The sequence below is a fragment of the Helianthus annuus genome, chromosome 5, assembly GCF_002127325.2.
Source record: "Helianthus annuus cultivar XRQ/B chromosome 5, HanXRQr2.0-SUNRISE, whole genome shotgun sequence".
NCBI lineage: Eukaryota > Viridiplantae > Streptophyta > Magnoliopsida > Asterales > Asteraceae > Helianthus > Helianthus annuus.
In genome coordinates, this window is record NC_035437.2 from 115,110,119 (window position 1) to 115,129,361 (window position 19,243).

At 36.2% G+C, this 19,243-nt stretch overlaps 1 protein-coding gene across 1 annotated transcript; it reads left to right on the forward strand.

Annotated features, from left to right (window-relative positions):
- Window positions 1-10,665: 10,665 nt before the first annotated feature.
- Window positions 10,666-19,001, forward strand: LOC110941130. Its single transcript, XM_022182754.2, has 10 exons — window positions 10,666-10,770; window positions 11,590-12,141; window positions 12,935-13,123; window positions 14,050-14,141; window positions 14,592-14,651; window positions 14,740-14,809; window positions 15,651-15,854; window positions 16,791-16,872; window positions 16,975-17,240; window positions 18,759-19,001. Exons 2-9 carry the CDS (start codon window positions 11,623-11,625, stop codon window positions 17,199-17,201), a joined length of 1,443 nt encoding a protein of 480 aa, XP_022038446.1. The 5' UTR covers window positions 10,666-10,770; window positions 11,590-11,622; the 3' UTR covers window positions 17,202-17,240; window positions 18,759-19,001.
- Window positions 19,002-19,243: the final 242 nt, after the last annotated feature.

The window sequence follows — 19,243 nt, forward strand, 5'->3', positions numbered from 1 at the left end:
GGCTCGTTTGGTTGCAAAGGGATTCACTCAAATGGAAGGAGTAGATTATCACGACACATTTGCGCCAGTGGCTAAACTAGTCACAGTTCGAACCTTATTAGCAGTGGCCGTGAAGAAAGATTGGTTTATCCATCAGCTCGATGTGAATAACGCTTTTTTACACGGGGATCTAGATGAGGAAGTTTACATGAAAATTCCTCAAGGCTTCTCCAATGATGGCGAAACTCGTGTGTGTCGTTTAAGAAAGTCCTTATACGGATTGAAGCAAGCTTCACGTAACTGGTACCACAAGTTCACTGCTTTCCTTTTGAGCTTGAATTTCAGACAATCCAAGGCCGATCACTCTTTGTTCATTTATGAGGCCGAGAGCATCATGATAGTCGTTCTCATCTATGTGGACGATGTAATTATTACTGGTAACTATCTCAATAAAATTCAAGAAATCAAGACACGGCTTGATAAAGAATTTAGTGTCAAAGATCTCGGTCCTTTGAAATACTTTCTAGGCATAGAGGTAGCCAAGACAAGAGATGGCCTCGTCCTTAGCCAACGCAAGTATACATTGGACATTTTAAAGGATTGTGGAAAATTGGGTTGCAAACCGAGTTCCTTTCCGATTGAGCACGGCTTGAAACTCGACAAGGGTGAAAATGAACCAAGTGTTGATGCGAACCAATACCGACGCTTAGTTGGTCGACTTCTATACCTTCAAGCCACACGACCTGATATCACTTACTCTGTCAATGTCTTGAGCCAGTTTGTAGCTGACCCGAGAAGCAACCATCTAGAGGCAGCAAATCGTGTCCTAAGATATTTAAAGGCTACACCAGGTCAAGGTATTCTCCTTTCCCGTGCAGGAGATCCTGTTTTAACCGCTTATTGTGACTCAGATTGGTTGGGTTGTCCATATACAAGACGGTCGCGTACGGGATACTTCCTGTTGCTAGGTGGGACTCCCATCTCTTGGAAAACTAAGAAACAATTCGTTGTCTCGCGCTCTTCAGTCGAAGCCGAATATAGAGCTATGGCTTCTACAGTCAGTGAAGTCGTTTGGGTTCGTTGGTTACTTAGTGAGCTCCAAGTTCACATTTCATCACCCACGCCTCTGTTTTGTGATAATCAAGCAGCCCGTGACATCGCCAACAATCCGGTATTCCATGAAAGAACTAAGCATGTGAGATGGACTGCTATTTTGTGCGAGAACGAGTTGAATCCAAAGAGATCATTCCCATGAAGATCAGCAGCACAATGCAAGTAGTAGACTTGCTCACGAAGGGACTCACAACTCAACAGCTCCTTTTTCTTCTTGGCAAGATTGGCATTGCAAATTTGCATGCTTCATCTTGAGGGGGAATATTGGATAACATCTTTTATTTTCGTTTATTATTATTGATTGTTATCCACTCCATATTTAGAGGTCGTATTTACGGAATGTTTGTTTTGGCATTCCTATTTATTTTGTACCTTTGATTGAGAATGTATCAGAAAATAATCTTCTCATCTTTCTTGTTAATTCCATTATTCGTTTATTTAATTCACGATTGAACATGAATAAAGCTCCTTGTTCATTTAGTTATACCATGTTAGTTCATTTATGATTGTGTATATTCTTTTTGTTCGTTCATTTATGCTCATTTATACTCGTTTATGTCGATTCATTATGTTCGTTTAAATATCCATTTAATTTAAATTTATTTAGATAATGTTATTTACTTTTAGTTTTTCAGATATTGTTGGACTTTGTTATGATAATGGTTTTGGACTTCTGTCATTTATATTCCATCTGTGTTTATTTGTTTTCGTATATATTCGTCCGTGTTTGTTTATTTATGTTTATTAGTGATCGTGTGTTCGTTTATGTTCACTTGTATTCATTTATGGTATTAACAAACTAAAATAAACGCACATGATACACTAAATTTCCTAATGAATGAACACAAACAAAGGTTTCGTTCGCCGAACTGTTCATACTTGATCATTTTTTCGACTAAAGTTAAACGAACAAATCCAAACAAACTTCTTTGTCTAATTATTATTACCTATATAAACATAAAACAATGGGCGGGAATAGTAATTGGTGATGAATGGTGGTTGTCCAACCGGTGGGTGTCACATGGCGCCCACTAAAGGTTTTTTTTTTTTAACTTTTTCTTCACAACTACATTAATATATATATGCGACGACAAATTATAACACAAACAATGAGAGTGGTGTGGTGGAAAAGAATGTAGCTTCTAAGCCATCAGACACGGGTTTGATTCCCTGTTGAGGCAATTTAGTTCTCATTATTTTGTATTTTTAGTAAATTAGAATTGTTTTAAGTAGAATCCTAAACTTTATAAACTTACGTTACTACCTTTAAACTTTAAAACTTACTATATAGTCCTTAAAATTTAATAAATTACTACTCTTAAAGATTAAACTTACAATATAGTAGGTAGTCTTCAAGATTTAAAATATTCTTTTTGTACATTGTTAAAAGTTAAAAAAAAAATTTAGATGTAGCCTAATGAACCAAATCCGTAATTAAAAATGCAAAAATTATAAGTGTAAAACGGCAGCATACAAAAACTAGTTCGGATACATATCTAGTAAAACCTTGTATTTTTAAATAGACTTTTTGCTTTTTTAAAGTTTATGTATGTAACTTTTTAAACAATAACAGAAGATTTTATCTATCACTTGTGGTCTAGTTGTTGAAAAGAGAGTTTTCTTTGGAGGCCCAAGTTCAATTCCTTGCTAGTGTCACATTTGGTGGATAAAGACAATGAAGGCTAGTTTTCTTAGACCTTAGGTCAAGAGTTCGAGCCAGAGCCACCTCGGGTTTTAGTCCACGGTGCGTTACGCTAGAGAGATTCTCTTGTGCCGGCGCAAGCCCCTGCCACTAACAGTGGGTGGTATGGTTTCCCGGGGAACGCCGTTAGCCGAACTCTGACGCCAGCGTGGACCCGGTTAAGATAATATAGTTTGACCAGAGTGGGGTTATGGGTTAGGGCTCTCTGTTTAAGATTTCCCGTGGAATATCATTAGCCAAACCCTAACGCCAGTGTAGACCCACTAAAAATAACATAGTATGACCAGAGTGTGATCAGAGCTATTCACCTATATATTAAAAAGAGAACATAATGAACAGTAACAATAAAAAAATATTAAAAAGAGTCTTGAATGAAAAGTAATAAAATAGAAATGAATTAATAGTATTGGGTACTGGTATTAAATTTACCAAACTGTGTGTATTTTCGGTATCCGTTCGGCACCGGTATTCATCGGGTTTTACCCTCAAATACCGGTATCGTACCAGTACCGACCGTAGCAAGCCGTACTTTACCAGGTATATTCGGTACCAGTACCCATTTTTTGGGATTTCGATAACGGTATTTTCGGTACCGGTTGGTACCGAGCTCATCAAATCCTGTAGCAACGTAGAAATGCAAGTAATTGCACAGTTTAGATTACCTTTCGTACACACAGTAAGTAAACTGTATTTCATTTGAATGAAGTTTTATATGCACAACAACTTATTTTGCTTTATTTTTTGCCTTTTTACGTAATGAATGATTAAAAAGAGAACATAATGAACAGTAACAATAAATAAATATTCAAAAGAGTCTTGAATGAAAAGTAATAAAAATAGAAATGAATTAATAGTATTGGGTACCGGTATCAAATTTACCAAACTGAGTGTATTTTCGGTATCCGTTCGGCACCGGTATTTATCGGGTTTTACCCTCAAATACCGGTGCCGTACCAGTACCGACAGTATCAAGCCGTACTGTACTAGGTATATTCGGTACCGGTACCCATTTTTTGCGATTTCGATAACGGTATTTTCGGTACTTGTTGGTACCGAGCTCATCAAATCATGTAGCAACGTAGCAATGCAAGTAATTGCACAGTTTAGATTACTTTTCGCACACACAGTAAGTAAACTATATTTCGTTTGAATGAGGTTTTATATACACAACAACTTATTTTGCTTTATTTTTTGTCTTTTTATGTAATGAATGAATTGTAGCATGTAAAATTAACTTGGATATTTAGATTATTGATGAGAAAATCGTATCAAATCCTGTAATCAAACCGGTATCGTATCGGTACCAAATTTACTATACCAAATCATTTTCGGTACCAATTTCGTACCCACATTTTGGCGTTTTCAGAATCGTTACTTTTGGTTCGACACCGGTCTAGCACCATACCTATATTTATACCGTATGGTACCGAGCATTTTCGGTGCCGGTACCTAATTTCGATGATTTTCCGGATCGGTACTTTCGGTGCCGTTACAGGTACCGAGCTCATCCATATTTTAACGTGTTAGCACCGTAATAACTGAACTGAAAACAACCGAATTTCCAACGTGTAGGACGTGTGGGTCCTATTATTATATATTAGGTTATTTAAAATCGTTTTTTTAGGACGGATTGACTATCCTTTTCACGACATTTTTATGTATGTTTTGATATTCAGTATCTGCTTGCCGTTACTGACACGCGTTTTGCAGTTATTGGTCCCCGCCGCCACACACGGGCAGAAATTTAACTAGTTTGTTTAAGAGTTTAAGAGGGTGTCAGATCTCTATTCTCACTGTTAAAAAAATATTAAAAAAAAGGCTCATTCTATTCCCACCCCCCTATTTACTAATTACACCCTCCCTATCAAAAACATCACATCCATCAATCATTTGGTTTTTGTTTTTAGCTTGTTTTGTCTTTTTGTTGTCTTTTTTTATTCATTTATTTAATTATTAGTTATTTAGTATTTGTTTATTATTTAATTAGTTATTATTATTATTATTATTATTATATTTATTATTGTTATATTTATTATTATTAGTAGTAGTAATGATATAGTATTTATTATTAGTTTTTATTGTTATAATTTATCAAATTATATTTATAACTGTAACAAAAGCTATATAAAAATAAGTATTTTTTTACAAAATTATTATCATTTAATAATTTACATACCGAGGTTTAATCTATACTCCCCCCAAATGTAGCAGGTTGTGCTATCCAAGACTTATACATATTTTGACGTGATTCAAATATATTCTCCCAGCCAGCTGCATCATTTTCTCTCATTAATTTCCATAGGTTGTTTGTGCTGGCAATTGGATACTCTCCTTGCAATTCTACCATTATAAAATGGTTACCATTCACGTGTGCAATTGTAATTATTTTTTTTCTGGGAACTCGTGAGGGCCTCTCCAAAACGAAAAACAAGTAGAACTGTTTCTTTTTTCTTGACACAAAAAATGAACGATCACATTAAACTTGTTCGCAATCAAGAATCCTGCCTCTGGCATAATCATCCAGTGTTTTTCAAGTTCAAACCCCGATCCTGACCAAGCCAAGGACGTGAACACATCTTTGAATGAGCCTAAGAAAGCCTTAGTGTACTTATTTCTAAACTCGAGTAGCTCTTCTGTCACACCCCGACCACGTACAACATACAAAACGTAGCGGAAACGTCGGGGAGTGTTGCAACAGAATCAATTGTTTCAAATCCATGGCAATTAAAGTTTCGTTTTATTGATCAAATATGAAAGTATACATTGTTTAAACAAGAACCAAAGAGTACATAACATGAATTAACTAGTTCTTGTCTCGTTTTAAGTCACTAAGGCACAGGTCCGCCTAAGTATGTCTTGATAAGTCCTACGCATCATCTCCTGAAAACACATGTGAAAGTAGGTACGTCAGCATAAAAATGCCTGTGAGATACATTGGTTTTGTGAAAACGGAATTCATGACTTGTGTTTGAGAAAATGTTTAGTCATGAACCTTGTAATTTGCTTTGTCTTGTAAATCATTTGAAAAACGATAAAATCAGATGATATGTATAAATAAGAGGACACTGTATGGTTAAACGGATAACCATGTAAAATGTGTTTGTATAAGATAAGTCGTTTGTAAAACAATGTCTCGTGAAAAGTGTGTTATTTGTATAAAATGTCATATGTCTCAAATTGAAATGATTCAAATAACGCTACGATATGTAATACCATACAAACACTTATATATAGGAAGTACCAGCGGCGTATCCACCATGCTTGTATCATATTACACACGCCTCGTTACTTAATCACTTACTCAAACCAAACCATCAAGATGAAATGTTTAACAATTGTGGAAATGTTTATGTATAGTCAAATGTCTACTGTCAAAATGTAAATCATGTCAACGGATACAACAGGTTCACACGGTTCAATGGTTACAGACGGTTCATGTAATCAAAGGGGTAAGACGGTTCACATAGTCAAATGGTTACAACGGTTCAAAATGTAGCATAATGTGTTCATATGCTGGATGAGCATATGCAACAGAAATGCAATGTAAAGCAATGTACTAAGTACGCACACAATGGGCATACATAGCATGTAATGTAATGCAATGTACTAAGTACGCACACAATGGGCATACATAGCATGAATTGTATGTAAAACAATGTACTAAGTACGCACACAATGGGCATACATAGTATGAAATGTATTGTAAAGTGATGTACTAAATATGCATACAATGGGCATAAATAGCATGAAATGTATGTAAAGTGATGTACTAAATATGCACACAATGGGCATAAATAGCATAAACACAATGAAATCATGTACTATATATGTACTATCGAACATAGCAAGTATATGATGTGAAAACCGGAAAGCATGAAAGTAACAAGTAGGCACATGTGTTTCACCCCAAAACAGTTTGGAAAACAGTAAAAGAGGGGTTCAATGTACTCACCTGAGATTGCTTTGAATTCCTTGTGTAATAACCAGATAATGCTAGAGATCAAGGAATATCAAACGGCACCTAATAGGTAGCTACATTAATATACCGGACCAAAATCGGAAGGATCGGATAGTATGCGGGTTCGTAAACCAAACGAGTATGGAGACTCGTGTAATATGGTTTAACAAAGCCTACATACTAAAATGAAACCTAACCTAAGTGCTTGCGACCCATTACGACCCGTTTAGGTAGCTTATGCTACCTTACGCGTCGTTCGCGTAGAACGCGTCTGGAACGCCTAACATCGTGACCACAAGGTATAACCTCGGAAGGTTACAGCTATGGTCACCTAATGTGTTTGGTCGGATCCTAATGATCGACCAAATGGGTCGGGTTCAAAAGTATAAGCGATGGTTTAGATCGCTTACCTTACGACCCTATATAAGCACTATACTAAAAGTGACGAGCTAAGCATGTTAGAACATGCTTAACTAAGTTTAGAAAACAGGTTTGGCATCAAAACAAACGGCTTTGATGCTCACGAGTAGTTTGTTTACAAAATATGCAAGAATGCACATTTTGGCCGAAACTACGACTCGTCACTGAGCCTAGATAACGTGGTGATCAGTAGGTATAGTCACTACGGACTATAACCATCGTGATCACGCTCACGTTATGAAGTTCCATGAACTTCGTGTTAACCACCGGCTGGTCAATGCAGAAAGTCAACAAAACGTTGACTTTCGGACTCGAAAAGCGAATAAAAGAACGAAAGAATACTTACGGAGGGTCCCCGAATGCTAATCTAGATCAAAGAGCTCAGGTATGAAGCAATGGCATCAACTTAGAGCATTTTGATCAGATTTGTGTGGGTTTTACATCAAGGGGGGGGGGGTATTTATAGGAAAAGTAGAGCCGTTAGGGTCGTTTCTTGAATATCGTGCCACGATCCAAGCCGTACACTTGTCACAAAGTTGTGGTGGCTTAATGTGACTCTTAGCTCCTGATTTGGTGAAAGGGCATTGCCCTTTGGGTTGTTTGAAAGGCCAAGTTGTGCAAGAAAGACAAAATTCTGTTACTGAAGGGGCCATGCGGCCCGCTTCAGGATGTGCACAAAACCCAGGCGGGCCGCTTGGAGGTGCAGATCAGGCAACAAGTTTCAGAATTTACAGTTTTAGTCCCTGTTGCATATTTAAGCCATTTCCGACACTTCTAAGGCCCGTAAAGCCAACTTTAAGGCCCTAAAATGATGCCTAATCATTGTGGACATGAAACATGCTCAAAAGTATGTCGGATGTTGGTTCGTTTGGCCGTACGAATGCGATGTTCGGTTAATTACGACGGAATGCGCATAAGCGCGAAAAACGATCCAAAATGCGCGACGAATGGATTTTTCTCATGCCAAACACTAAGGCATAATATAAGGATGATTACATAAATTTTTGGATGTCCGGATGTATTCAGAACGTAAGTTATGCGCGAAGGTGCAAACTTGTGCACTTTTTGACACCTTTAGTCCCTGAATGACCCAAAAGTTTATTTTAGCATACCAAACCCCTCAAAGCCTATTTCTAAGCTATGTAAAGGATATTTATGGTATGTTTAGCTTATGGATATGTTCCGGAATGTTCGTTATAGTTCAAATTGGCATACTTTCGCAGTTTGTCAAGTTTAGTCCCTGTAAGCGAATTAACTTGTTTTTGCCATACCAAAGCCTTCAAAACTTATTTCTAAGTTATGTAAAGTTTTTTAAGGTATGTTAAGTATATGATGGTCTTCCGGAGTATTTGTCGCATTAAACTGAGTACGTTTACGCACTAGTTTGCGTATAATTCCCCAGAAAGTGTTGTAGGATTTGAAATTGAACAAGAACTGATATGTGCAAAAGATACACATATTTATACAAGATCCCAAGTATGAAATACAATATTTCATCGGCTTGGTATTTGTTTGATGGTCGCGGTGACACAGGTGTCACAGTCTCCCCTACTTTAGGAAATTTCGTCCCGAAATTTATTCGTAGGAGTCTATTTGTGACTTTGCCAAATAACCACCAGCGATATGCAAGGCAATATCCTGTCATTTCCTTAACGGTCATTCCTCAGAAACGAATATGAACAGACGAAGTCATTTTCCTCAACGAGTATTCTTCAGAAATGGAAATGACGGAATAAGCAAACGGATGTTCATTTCCTCAACGGACAAATCTTTAGAAACTAAAAATGAACAGACAGAGTCATTTTCAATGGTTGCTTCATCAGAAATGGAAATGAAGGATTACACAACGGATATTCATTTCCCAAACGGATAAATCGTCAGAAACGAAAATGAACTAACGGAGTCATTTTCAACGGTTGCTTCCTCAGAGTTGGAAATGAAGGGTTACACAACAGATATTCATTTCCCTAACGGATAAATTTCCATCACCTAACACGTTATGTATGCGTGTAACATACGCATGGAAGCTTTTTGGAATTAGATGAATATAGTTGTGTATCACCTGTGATGCTTGATCTTGGTTTTACCCCATGAAGTCATAGCCTGGCGCACTTGTAGAGTTGGCGAAAGAACTTTGTCCGACAATATCTTGGTTCAACCCCATGAAATCATATCCCGGTGTGTTTAAAAGGTTGGTAAGCACATGGTAATCCATAACACTTACGAACTTAGTTTAATACACTGACCTGCTTTCTTATATTTTGAGATTTCACAAGCACATGGTAATCCATAACATTTACGAACTTGACAACGACAATGTGAACGCTTTATCACGTGCGTTATATATGTTTTTAATTGTAGAGACATTATTTTCATCACGCTCCTTCATAACACCTAAAATATCTTTTGGGAACACACCCTTCCCCGTCAACTCTGCCACCAATTGGTGTTCATTAGGTGTCAATCGTTTGAGGATTGGGTGTCCCTCCATACATTCTCCGGGTGGATGATTATGCTCACCAGGTTTTACTTTTAACGTCCAAGAACCATTCTTTTTTGAAAATTTCCCTACCATTTCAAACGGGCAATTTATCTTTCTAGTGCCGGTCTCTCTACTTGAATCTTTATCTGATTTATACACACCACCACGATCACACATAAGTACAACTTTAGACACGTAGCCATTTTTAGCTTTCGATCTTTTAGTCACAATAGCGTAACCAAGACTACGTCCGGTGTTTCTAACCCATTCCATCAACTCTTCACGAGACTTGAACACCTAAAAGTGAACTAATATTAGTTACAAAATATTAGGTGAACAAGCTTGAGTAGTTACAAAATATATATTATCCAAACAAACTCATTTAAACTAAAATAAGACCCTTAACCTAGCTAGATTATATAACTAAGTTGAAACTTGAAACATGGGAATTAAAAACTATACCTGATCTGTTGAAAATCCAGACATCTCTTTAACTGTAGAGAGCGAAGGCTACTACCGAAGCTCCTCTTTTAAAGGGTCATAAAGCTTAAAGAAAAGTAGGATCTCCTCCTTAGTTTTCACAGGTGGGGGAACTGGCTGTGAATCCTACATCAAAAAAGAAGTAAGTGAAACTAATAGCATAATTTTTTTATATAACAATGTAATAAAGAGTTAAAGGTGTACGACTATACATGAATGCATATCAATAATTTGAGGCACCAATAATATGATCATTTTGCACGTTTTTTTTTTCAATTTTAATAATAATAATAATAATAATAATAATTCATTACTAATAGTAAATAATAATAATAACAAAAAGACACTAAAATATAATAAAAAGATAACAAAAAGACAAAAAAGACTAAAAACAAAAAGCAAAGGATTGATGAATGAATTGATGGATGTAATGTTTTTATAGGGGGGTGTAATTAGTAAATAGGGGGTGTGTGTATAGTATAAAAAAAAAAAAAAAAAAAAATAAGAGAAGATTTTGGGTATACACATTATACAAGGGTGACGGTTATCAGAGTTGCCAGTCTCACAAATTCACGTATCACGAACAACACTCTCGTCTCTCTCCCTTTCTCTCTCTACATTTTGATTCTCAAATCGGTAATTTCTTATCATCATCATCATCTCTAACGCTGCGTGAACTAAACTTCCTGTTGATTCTAGAAACTTCATTTAATAACGCTATGTGAACGAATTTGCTTATTATTAATTTACAACAAATGTGAAATTCTAGTATGCAAACAGTTTTCTGATATACAAATCTGAAATTCTAGTATGCAAACAGTTTTGCGATTACGAACAAATTGTTTGTGCTGAGAAATTAATAACAATTTTGTGGTTACAGAATTCATAATTTCATATCGTGAAGAATCGCAATGTTAGGGCTAGAAATGTCTTCGTATAGTTATCGTAACGAATTGCTCTGTTTTTGACAATTGATTGTGTTTGAAGTTGTGTAGGTTTTCTTAATTGGTTCAGGTTTTTTAAAGTTGTGAGTATCCGGTTATCGTTATCATCGCCAATTACTCAGTTTTTTACTTTGAGTTGAAGTTGATTGTGTTTGAAGTTGTGTAGGTTTTCTTAATTGGTTCTTTTTTTTTTTTTTGGCTAGAAAGTTCAATGAAGTTGTCTCAAAAGTTGTTAAGTATCCGGTTATCGTTCTCGTAATGAATTGCACAGTTTTTGACTTTTGAGTTGAAGTTGATTGTGTTTGAAGTTGTGTAGCTTTTCATAATCGGTTAAGGTTTTTTTATTTGCTACAAAGTTCAATGAAGTTGTTGAAGTTATGTCAAAAATTGTTAGTATCCGATTATCATTCTCGTAACGAATTGCTAGGAAGTCTGTAATATAGGGCGGTATCAACAAATTGATCTTGATTTGTTTCCTTTCATTTCTGAATTTCAAACTTTCGATGATTAGATAGCTGGTGATGTATGCGCATCCCTGAACAATATGAAAAAGTTTAATAATCAGAAGCATCAAGCCGGTAAGGATGCCACAGTGGATTGTGCCATGTGGACCGACGGACTAATTTGTGCTTTTGAAGCTAAACGTAGCCATAAAAAGTGCAGGCCACAAGATATAATCGGGTGGAAAAAGCAAGGATTTAAAACCGGGATCGATAATTTAGACGAGCCGCGTGTTAATGATAATATATATACCACAAATTATTGGGTCCCGATCGGGTGGTCCAGGATTAATCAACTTGTGGAGACAATACAAGTGGACGGGTGTTGGGAAGCTCAACATACAGAGTTTCAAATTAGTGATAATGAAGTTACGGTTGCTGATATTGCTGCGCCTTACTGGGAGCGGCCTGGGGGGCCCACGTGGTGGTGTCATGTTGATGCAGGACATCCTTCTGTTACAATGTGGTTAAGTAACTCAAAATGGTTACATCCTGCTATCAGTATTGCTTTAAGAGATGAAAGCAAGCTTATAAGTGAGCGTATGAAACATCTACTTTATGAGGTAATTATATTTTATACCTTTCTTAAATATACAAATTTAGTTGAGGTGAAGAAAGGGCGCGCGGCACGCCGGGTCAACTAACCGTCTTCACTTTTGTCCAATAATTTGAATTAAGTATAACTAACTGGTAACTAGTAATTAGTGTGCCAATATATAAATGTGTGTGACTGTGTATATGTATATATATTATATTTATACGGGAAGTGAATTACGCATGTTCATTTTTAAAATATGCATGTTATAATACATAATTACGCACGTTATTTGCATAATTATACATGGGTTGGTTAACCCTAATCACTCACGTTATTTGGTGGTCGCGTACCGTTTCACGTTAAGAGCCTTTTGTATTTTAAACTTGCACTATATTTATAATTATATTTGTTTTTTTATTAAAAGATAAAAAAGAAAATTAAAAAACAAAAAAAAAAAATGGTTAAATTGCCAAAATCGTCTCTGAGTTAACGTAATTGCCAAAATCATCCTTGTGTTAACCATACGTTTTAAATAGGTTTGTGATTTGGATGGAAATGACAACGAAAATGAAACGTCAGGGGTCCAGTTACAAAAAAATCTTATTTTGGATGTAACAGGCAGAAGTGCCCAAACCTCAGGGACGATTTTGGCATTTTACTCTTACTTTCTTTTTTTGCAAGTAGCATCCTGATTTTCTGTCTTGTAAATATCAATTCTTTAGTTATGCATGTTGTTTGCGAATTGTCTTATTATATTAAAATACATTGTGCTCTTATGTTTTCATGATATAGTCTCATGGTTTTTAGGGTCTACACAGGTTCCCGTTAGGGTTGCTGGTGGACTGTTATTCGAACTTTTAGGGCAGTCGGCCGGTGACCCGTATGTTGAAGAAGATGACATTCCGGTTGTCCTACGATCATGGCAAGCTCAAAACTTTTTAGTTACTGCGTTGCACGTCAAAGGTGATGCCACAAACATCAATGTCCTAGGAGTTTCAGAAGTCCAGGTTTGTTTTGTGCAACTGTCACTGTATATGGTTTGTTTAGTGTCGGTTTCGGTTGTGTTTATCTTAAACATGTGAAAATAAAAATATGAGTAAAATGCCATTTTTCGTCCATGAGGTTTGGCCAGTTTTGCGACTTTCGTCCAAAGGTTTGTATTTCGGGTTCCAAAAGGTTTGAAATCTTGCCATTTTCATCCGGCTAGTTAACTGCATCCATTTTCCTCCGTTAAGTTAGGGGTATTTTTTTATCTTTTTGCCTATTTGTTTTTTGTTTAGTAAGGGTATTTTGAATGCTTGTACATTATGCTAAATGCTTGTACATAAAGTAAAAAAGACCAAATTGCCCTTTAAGTTAACCAAAAAGACGGAAATACCCCTCCTTAACAGAGAAAAATGGATGGAGTTAACGAGCTGGATGAAAATGGCAAGATGTTAAACCTTTTGGATCTAGATGCGGAAAAACAAACCTTTGGACGAAAGTTGCAAAAGTGGCCAAACCTCAAGGCCGAAAATGGCATTTTACTCATAAATATATTTAGCTAAACGGGAAAGGGTCAATTGGGTCGAACAAGCTGAAAGTCGCCTAATCTTTAATGCATTCCGTAACTCGTTTTATTCAGAGATTTAGATTATTATTTAAACAAAATTGTTTGTGCAATCATAATTATGCTTCCGAATATCTGATATCTATAACTGTTTCCTAAAATAGAGAAGAAAGTGTTAGCGGGTCAATCCAACTTGACCATGCCTGTGTCAACTGTCAGGTCATACTTTTAAATGACCTATTTTACCGCATACATTCGACCTATTACTCAACCTTATTGATAACTTCAAGTTTTATATTTTATATTTTTAAAGTTTTTGTTTCATGCCTGAAGAAGCTGTTCGATTTGATTGTTTTTCTTTTAAATTGTGGACGGCTTCAACAGGAGCTGCTTGCTGCAGGAGGTAGTAGTCTACCGCAAACTATTCATGAAGTTATAGCACTCTTAGCATGCCGCCTTGCCCGATGGGATGATAGGTGACTTTTACGCCATTATACAACATAATTACATAAATCACACACACTGATATAGCATAATTAATTTAATATTCTATGTCGTACATGGCAATTATACTAGTGTACAAATCATTATTCACCTCCCATTTTTCAATTCTTCTTAGTAATTGATACGTGTGTAATATAATCTAGAGTAAAATACCATTTTTGTCCCTGAGGTTTGGCCAGTTTTGCGAGTTTCATCCAAAGGTTTGTTTTTTCCGCATTTGGATCCAAAAAGTTTGAAATCTTGCCATTTTCATCCAACTTGTTAACTCCATCCATTTTTTCCATTAAGTCGGGTATTACTATCTTTTTAGGCAAAGTGGCCAAACCTTAGGGCCGAAAATGGTATTTTACTCTAATATATATGGCTATTAAGTTTTTTGATTTTATAATATTTTTGTAATCTTTGGTTTGTAACTTTGTTAGACTATTTCGGAAATACATCTTTGGAGCAGCAGATGAAGTTGAACTGAAGTTTATGAACAGGTTCTTAAAACTTGATGCGAATCATTTTCCACAATTGAAAATTAAAAAAAAAAAGTATTAACAACTCCATCTTCTTTCATTTTATCAGGAGAAACCACGAGGATTTACATCTATTCAGCATTATACTAAACCAAGAAATCAGAAGATTATCTTCACAGGTATCATAAATTTATCCAAAGTTTATTTGTATGTATTAGTTAAGACGGAATACGTTAAACAACTTGAAAGACATCCTACATCTATTTTAAAGCACACATCCTCTTAAATTAGATTGTCACTATAATAAATTTGTCTTGGTAACCATAGTTATTGCACTAATAATTTGCATAATTTTTTTTTTAATTGGACAACACGTGCTTGCCGGTCAAGTCAGCCCAGCCCATTTTGAAAATGGCATGTTTCAACCCAAACCCATTTTGACCCGTTGCACAACCAGACATCCCACTAGGGGTGTTCTTCGGGTTTCAGGTTTTTCGGGTCGGATTGTTCGGGGTTTTGGGTTCAGAAAAAGTGAACCAATAATCGACCCATTTGAAGTTCGGGTTGATCGGGTTCGGGTTGTTCGGTTTTCGGGTTTAGATGTAAAATGAAAAGTAATTTGACAATATGATATTATAATGTTCAAAAGTCTAAAAACTTGATTTTCCAAATACTAGACTCAAAACCAAAATACATCTATAAAAAAACACAAGAAATGTTTGGGTTTTTTTTTCTGGGTTTTCGGCTCGAGTTGTTCTGGTTTTTGGCTGGGAAAAAGTGACCCAATAACCGACCCATAGAAGGTTCAGGTTGGTTGGGTTCGGATTTTTCAGGTATTCTCTAATTCGGGTTCGGGTGGCTTTAAAATTGGGCCGGGTTTCGGGTCGCGGATAAGATGAATAGCCCTAATACCCACCCAATGCTTACCATCTATCCTTGTCGATTTGTTCAGTATTTTCTCTTGTCTAAGTAACTTCATCATTATCATTATTATTATTGTTTTGTATTCTTCCCTTGAAGGTTATAAGGGTAAAGTGGTCTCTACATGCTAGAGAAGAGATTGTTTTTGAGCTCCTTCAGCATTTGAAAGGCAACACAGCAAAATATTTGCTTGAAGGGATTACAAAGAGTACTAGACAAATGATTGAGGAACAAGAAGCTGTACGGGGACGTTTGTTTACCGTACAAGATGTCATGCAGAGTACGGTCCGCGCCTGGTTACAAGTATGCCTTTTTTTCTCATATTCATTAAAGGTGGCATTTTTGACCCAGTTATTTGGGTTATTTATTTATTTATTTTTATCTCTGAACATGTTTGATGGGTTCTTCTAGATGATTTAATTGAAAATGAAACGGGTTCAAAAACCGTCATCCGGAGTGTATTTAAATGTATAATACGCCTTAAACCGCTTTATCAGGAAAACTTGGATTTTTTGGTATAATTTTTGCAATTGCATGTACAATAGTTTTTTAGATAGTTCTTAAAAAATGAAAAAAAAAAATTTGTTTGTGGGTTGACCCACAAATAAATGCAAGACGACCAAAAATAAGTTTTTAAAAAATATAGAGTAAACTGCTATTTTTCGTCCTTGAGGTTTGGCCAGGTTTGCGACTTTCGTCCAAAGGTTTGGTTTTCCGCATCTGAATCTAGAAGGTTTGAGATATTGCCATTTTCATCCGGCTCGTTAACTCCATCCATTTTTCTCCGTTAAGTCAGAGGTGTTTCCGTCTTTTTTGCCAACTTAAAGGGCATTTCTGTCTTTTTTACATTATGTAAAAAGACCAAATGTCCCTGAAAAAGACCAAATTGCCCTTTAAATTAACCAAAAAGACGGAAATACCCTTGACTTAACGGAGAAAAATGGATGGAGTTAACGAGTCAGATGAAAATGACGAGATTTCAAACCTTTTGGATTTAGATGCGGAAAAACAAACCTTTGGACGAAAGTCGCAAAATTGGCCAAACCCCAGGGATGAAAATGGCATTTTACTCAAAAATATAATATTCTCGTTTGTTACATGTCAATGTATTATAAATTATAATCGTTTTATCTTTCATGAAATCAAGGTCGTTTTTGTTATTCCACATGGTTTTGGTTACTTGGTGGCATTTAATATTATATCAGTTAATGTTCATGTGATTTTGTAACAACTTTGCAGGACAAAAGCCTACGTGTGACACACAACCTAGGAGTCTTCGGTGGCTGCGGTCTTGTCCTTTCAATAATCACGGGTCTCTTTGGTATAAACGTGGACGGGATCCCCGGTTCAGAAAATTCACCGTTTGCGTTTCTTTTGTTTTCTTGTATTCTCGCCCTTTTAGGCATCATATTAATTTTCATAGGATTACTTTACCTTGGACTTAAAAATCCCGCCATGGAAGAGGAAGTCGAGGTGAGAAAACTTGAGCTACAAGAAATCGTGAAAATGTTCCAACAAGAAGCTGAATCTCATGCGCAACTTAGAAAATCTGATTCGAAAAACCAAATGCCCCCGGTTCCTGCTTCTACCATGCTCCCTGGTGGGAACACGAACGACAGTTATGTTCTTATGCACTCAGAACATGATTGATTAATGAAGATTTTACTTGAATCAGATGCAGAATTCGAGGTACGTAATAATGAGATTTATGATAATGTGTAAGAGATGGTGAAATAAAGGGCTGGCTAATGGGTCAAAAAATGTTCGGTCAAATGACTATTATTTACGGGTCACACTTTTTGTACGTAATTTTTACCTTTTTAATAAATAATTAGTGGAAAAAGATTATGAATACGTTGATTTAGGGTGCTTTATGAGTAAGACTAAGCATTTTTTGACAAATAGTTCCAAATATGGGTTCTCTTTATTGTTTAACTAGTTGATGCCCCGCCCGCGTTGCGGGGCGATGGCTGAATAGTTTTCAATCAATTAAAAGAACACTGTTATAATTTTGCTAGGAAAAAACAAAAACGGTGATAAAACTGTAATTTTGGGCTCAGGGCAAACTATAATTTTTCAGAACTAATGAGCGGTACTGCTCCTTTAGATGAAAAAAAAAAAAAAATTAAATCGAGTCAACCAATTAAAACAAAAAACTTTTATAGTTTTGCTAGAAAAATAAAAACGATGGGAAAAACGTAACTTTGAACTGAGGGGGAAATCATAATTTTGTTTCAGGGATAAAATCCTAAATTAAATGGACCAATGGGGTTGAAGGCAAAATCGTAACTTGGCTGTGTGAGAAAAAAAAACTAATGGCAAAACTGTAAATTTAAACGGGGCAAAATTGTAATTTTGAATCGAGGGCAAAATTGAAATTTTTAGATGGGAACAAAAGCGTAAATTTATTTTCAAAATGGGGGTACAAACATAATTTTGAACAGATGACAAAATCGTTATTATAAGGGAAAAACCTAATGGCAAAACTGTAAATTTAAACGGGGCAAAATCATAATGTTGAACCGAGGGAAAATTTAAAATTTTTAGCTGGGAGCAAAAGCGTAAATTTATTTTTAAATGAGGGTAAAAGCATAATTTTGAACTGCTTGTAAAATCGTAATTTTAAAACTGGATAAAATCGTAAATTTGTTGGGCCAATAGAGGAGTGCCATGCATGACTTTAAATATAAACGGGAAAAAATCGTAATTTAGCAAAAAAAAATATATATATATTTGGGTTGCAGGTGGCCGGGTTGCAAGTGGCCACCCAAATCAACCAATAAAATGAAATCACTATTGCCGTCATTGGTTTTAGTTATAGTAGATAATTTAAGTTGGATTATTGGATTTTATCACCTCCAACTATTGGCTATTGGCCGCTGCCACCCCCAACTATCACTTTGACGCCCGTCACCCCCAACTTAACATTTAGTGTGTTCTGTCACCACGTCGTTAACTGATCACTAACTTTTAATCCTGTTACTATACTTTTGGGGGTGTCATAGGGATCTTAGGAAGGTTTTAGGGATCTTAGGACACCCTCAAAAGTATAGTAATAGGATCAAAAGTTATTGATCAGTTAACGACATGGTGACAGAACGCACTACGTGTTAAGTTGGGGGTGGCGGGCGTCAAAGTGATAGTTAGGGGTGATAAAATCCAATAACCCATTTAAATTTCCATAAGATATGAATTTGTTTGTTTCAGGAAAGTTGACAAGCTGTTTTAGTAAAAGGATGATTGGAGGACTGCTTTTGACAATGGTGCGGGTGTGGGTGCGGGTGCGGTCTGTAGCTTGAACTTCTCTTACTTCCTGCTGTCGTGACTCGACTCCTGACGGTTTATGTTAGTAGCTAAATTCGCCATCCAACTACGAGGGTGTTTGTCAATTAATACTTGAACTTTGTTCTTTTTTGCTTTTTAATAATCAATTACCAAGTTCACCCACAAGGCGACAATGGCGTTTGTGATGACTGCACGGCGTCCGTGAACGTCCATCTAGGTTCGGAGCCGGTGACCGTGAGGAGTCCGTAGGGGGCATCCGTGGTGACGGATGGGATGGGTTTCTTTTTTCTTGTTTTACTTTCAGCTGGGGAAGAAGAATGAATGGAAATTGGAGGTTGGGTACTTCTCCCTTTTTATGTTTTTTACTGATTTTCTTATTTGCTTTTTTTAATGTTTTTTTTTTTAAA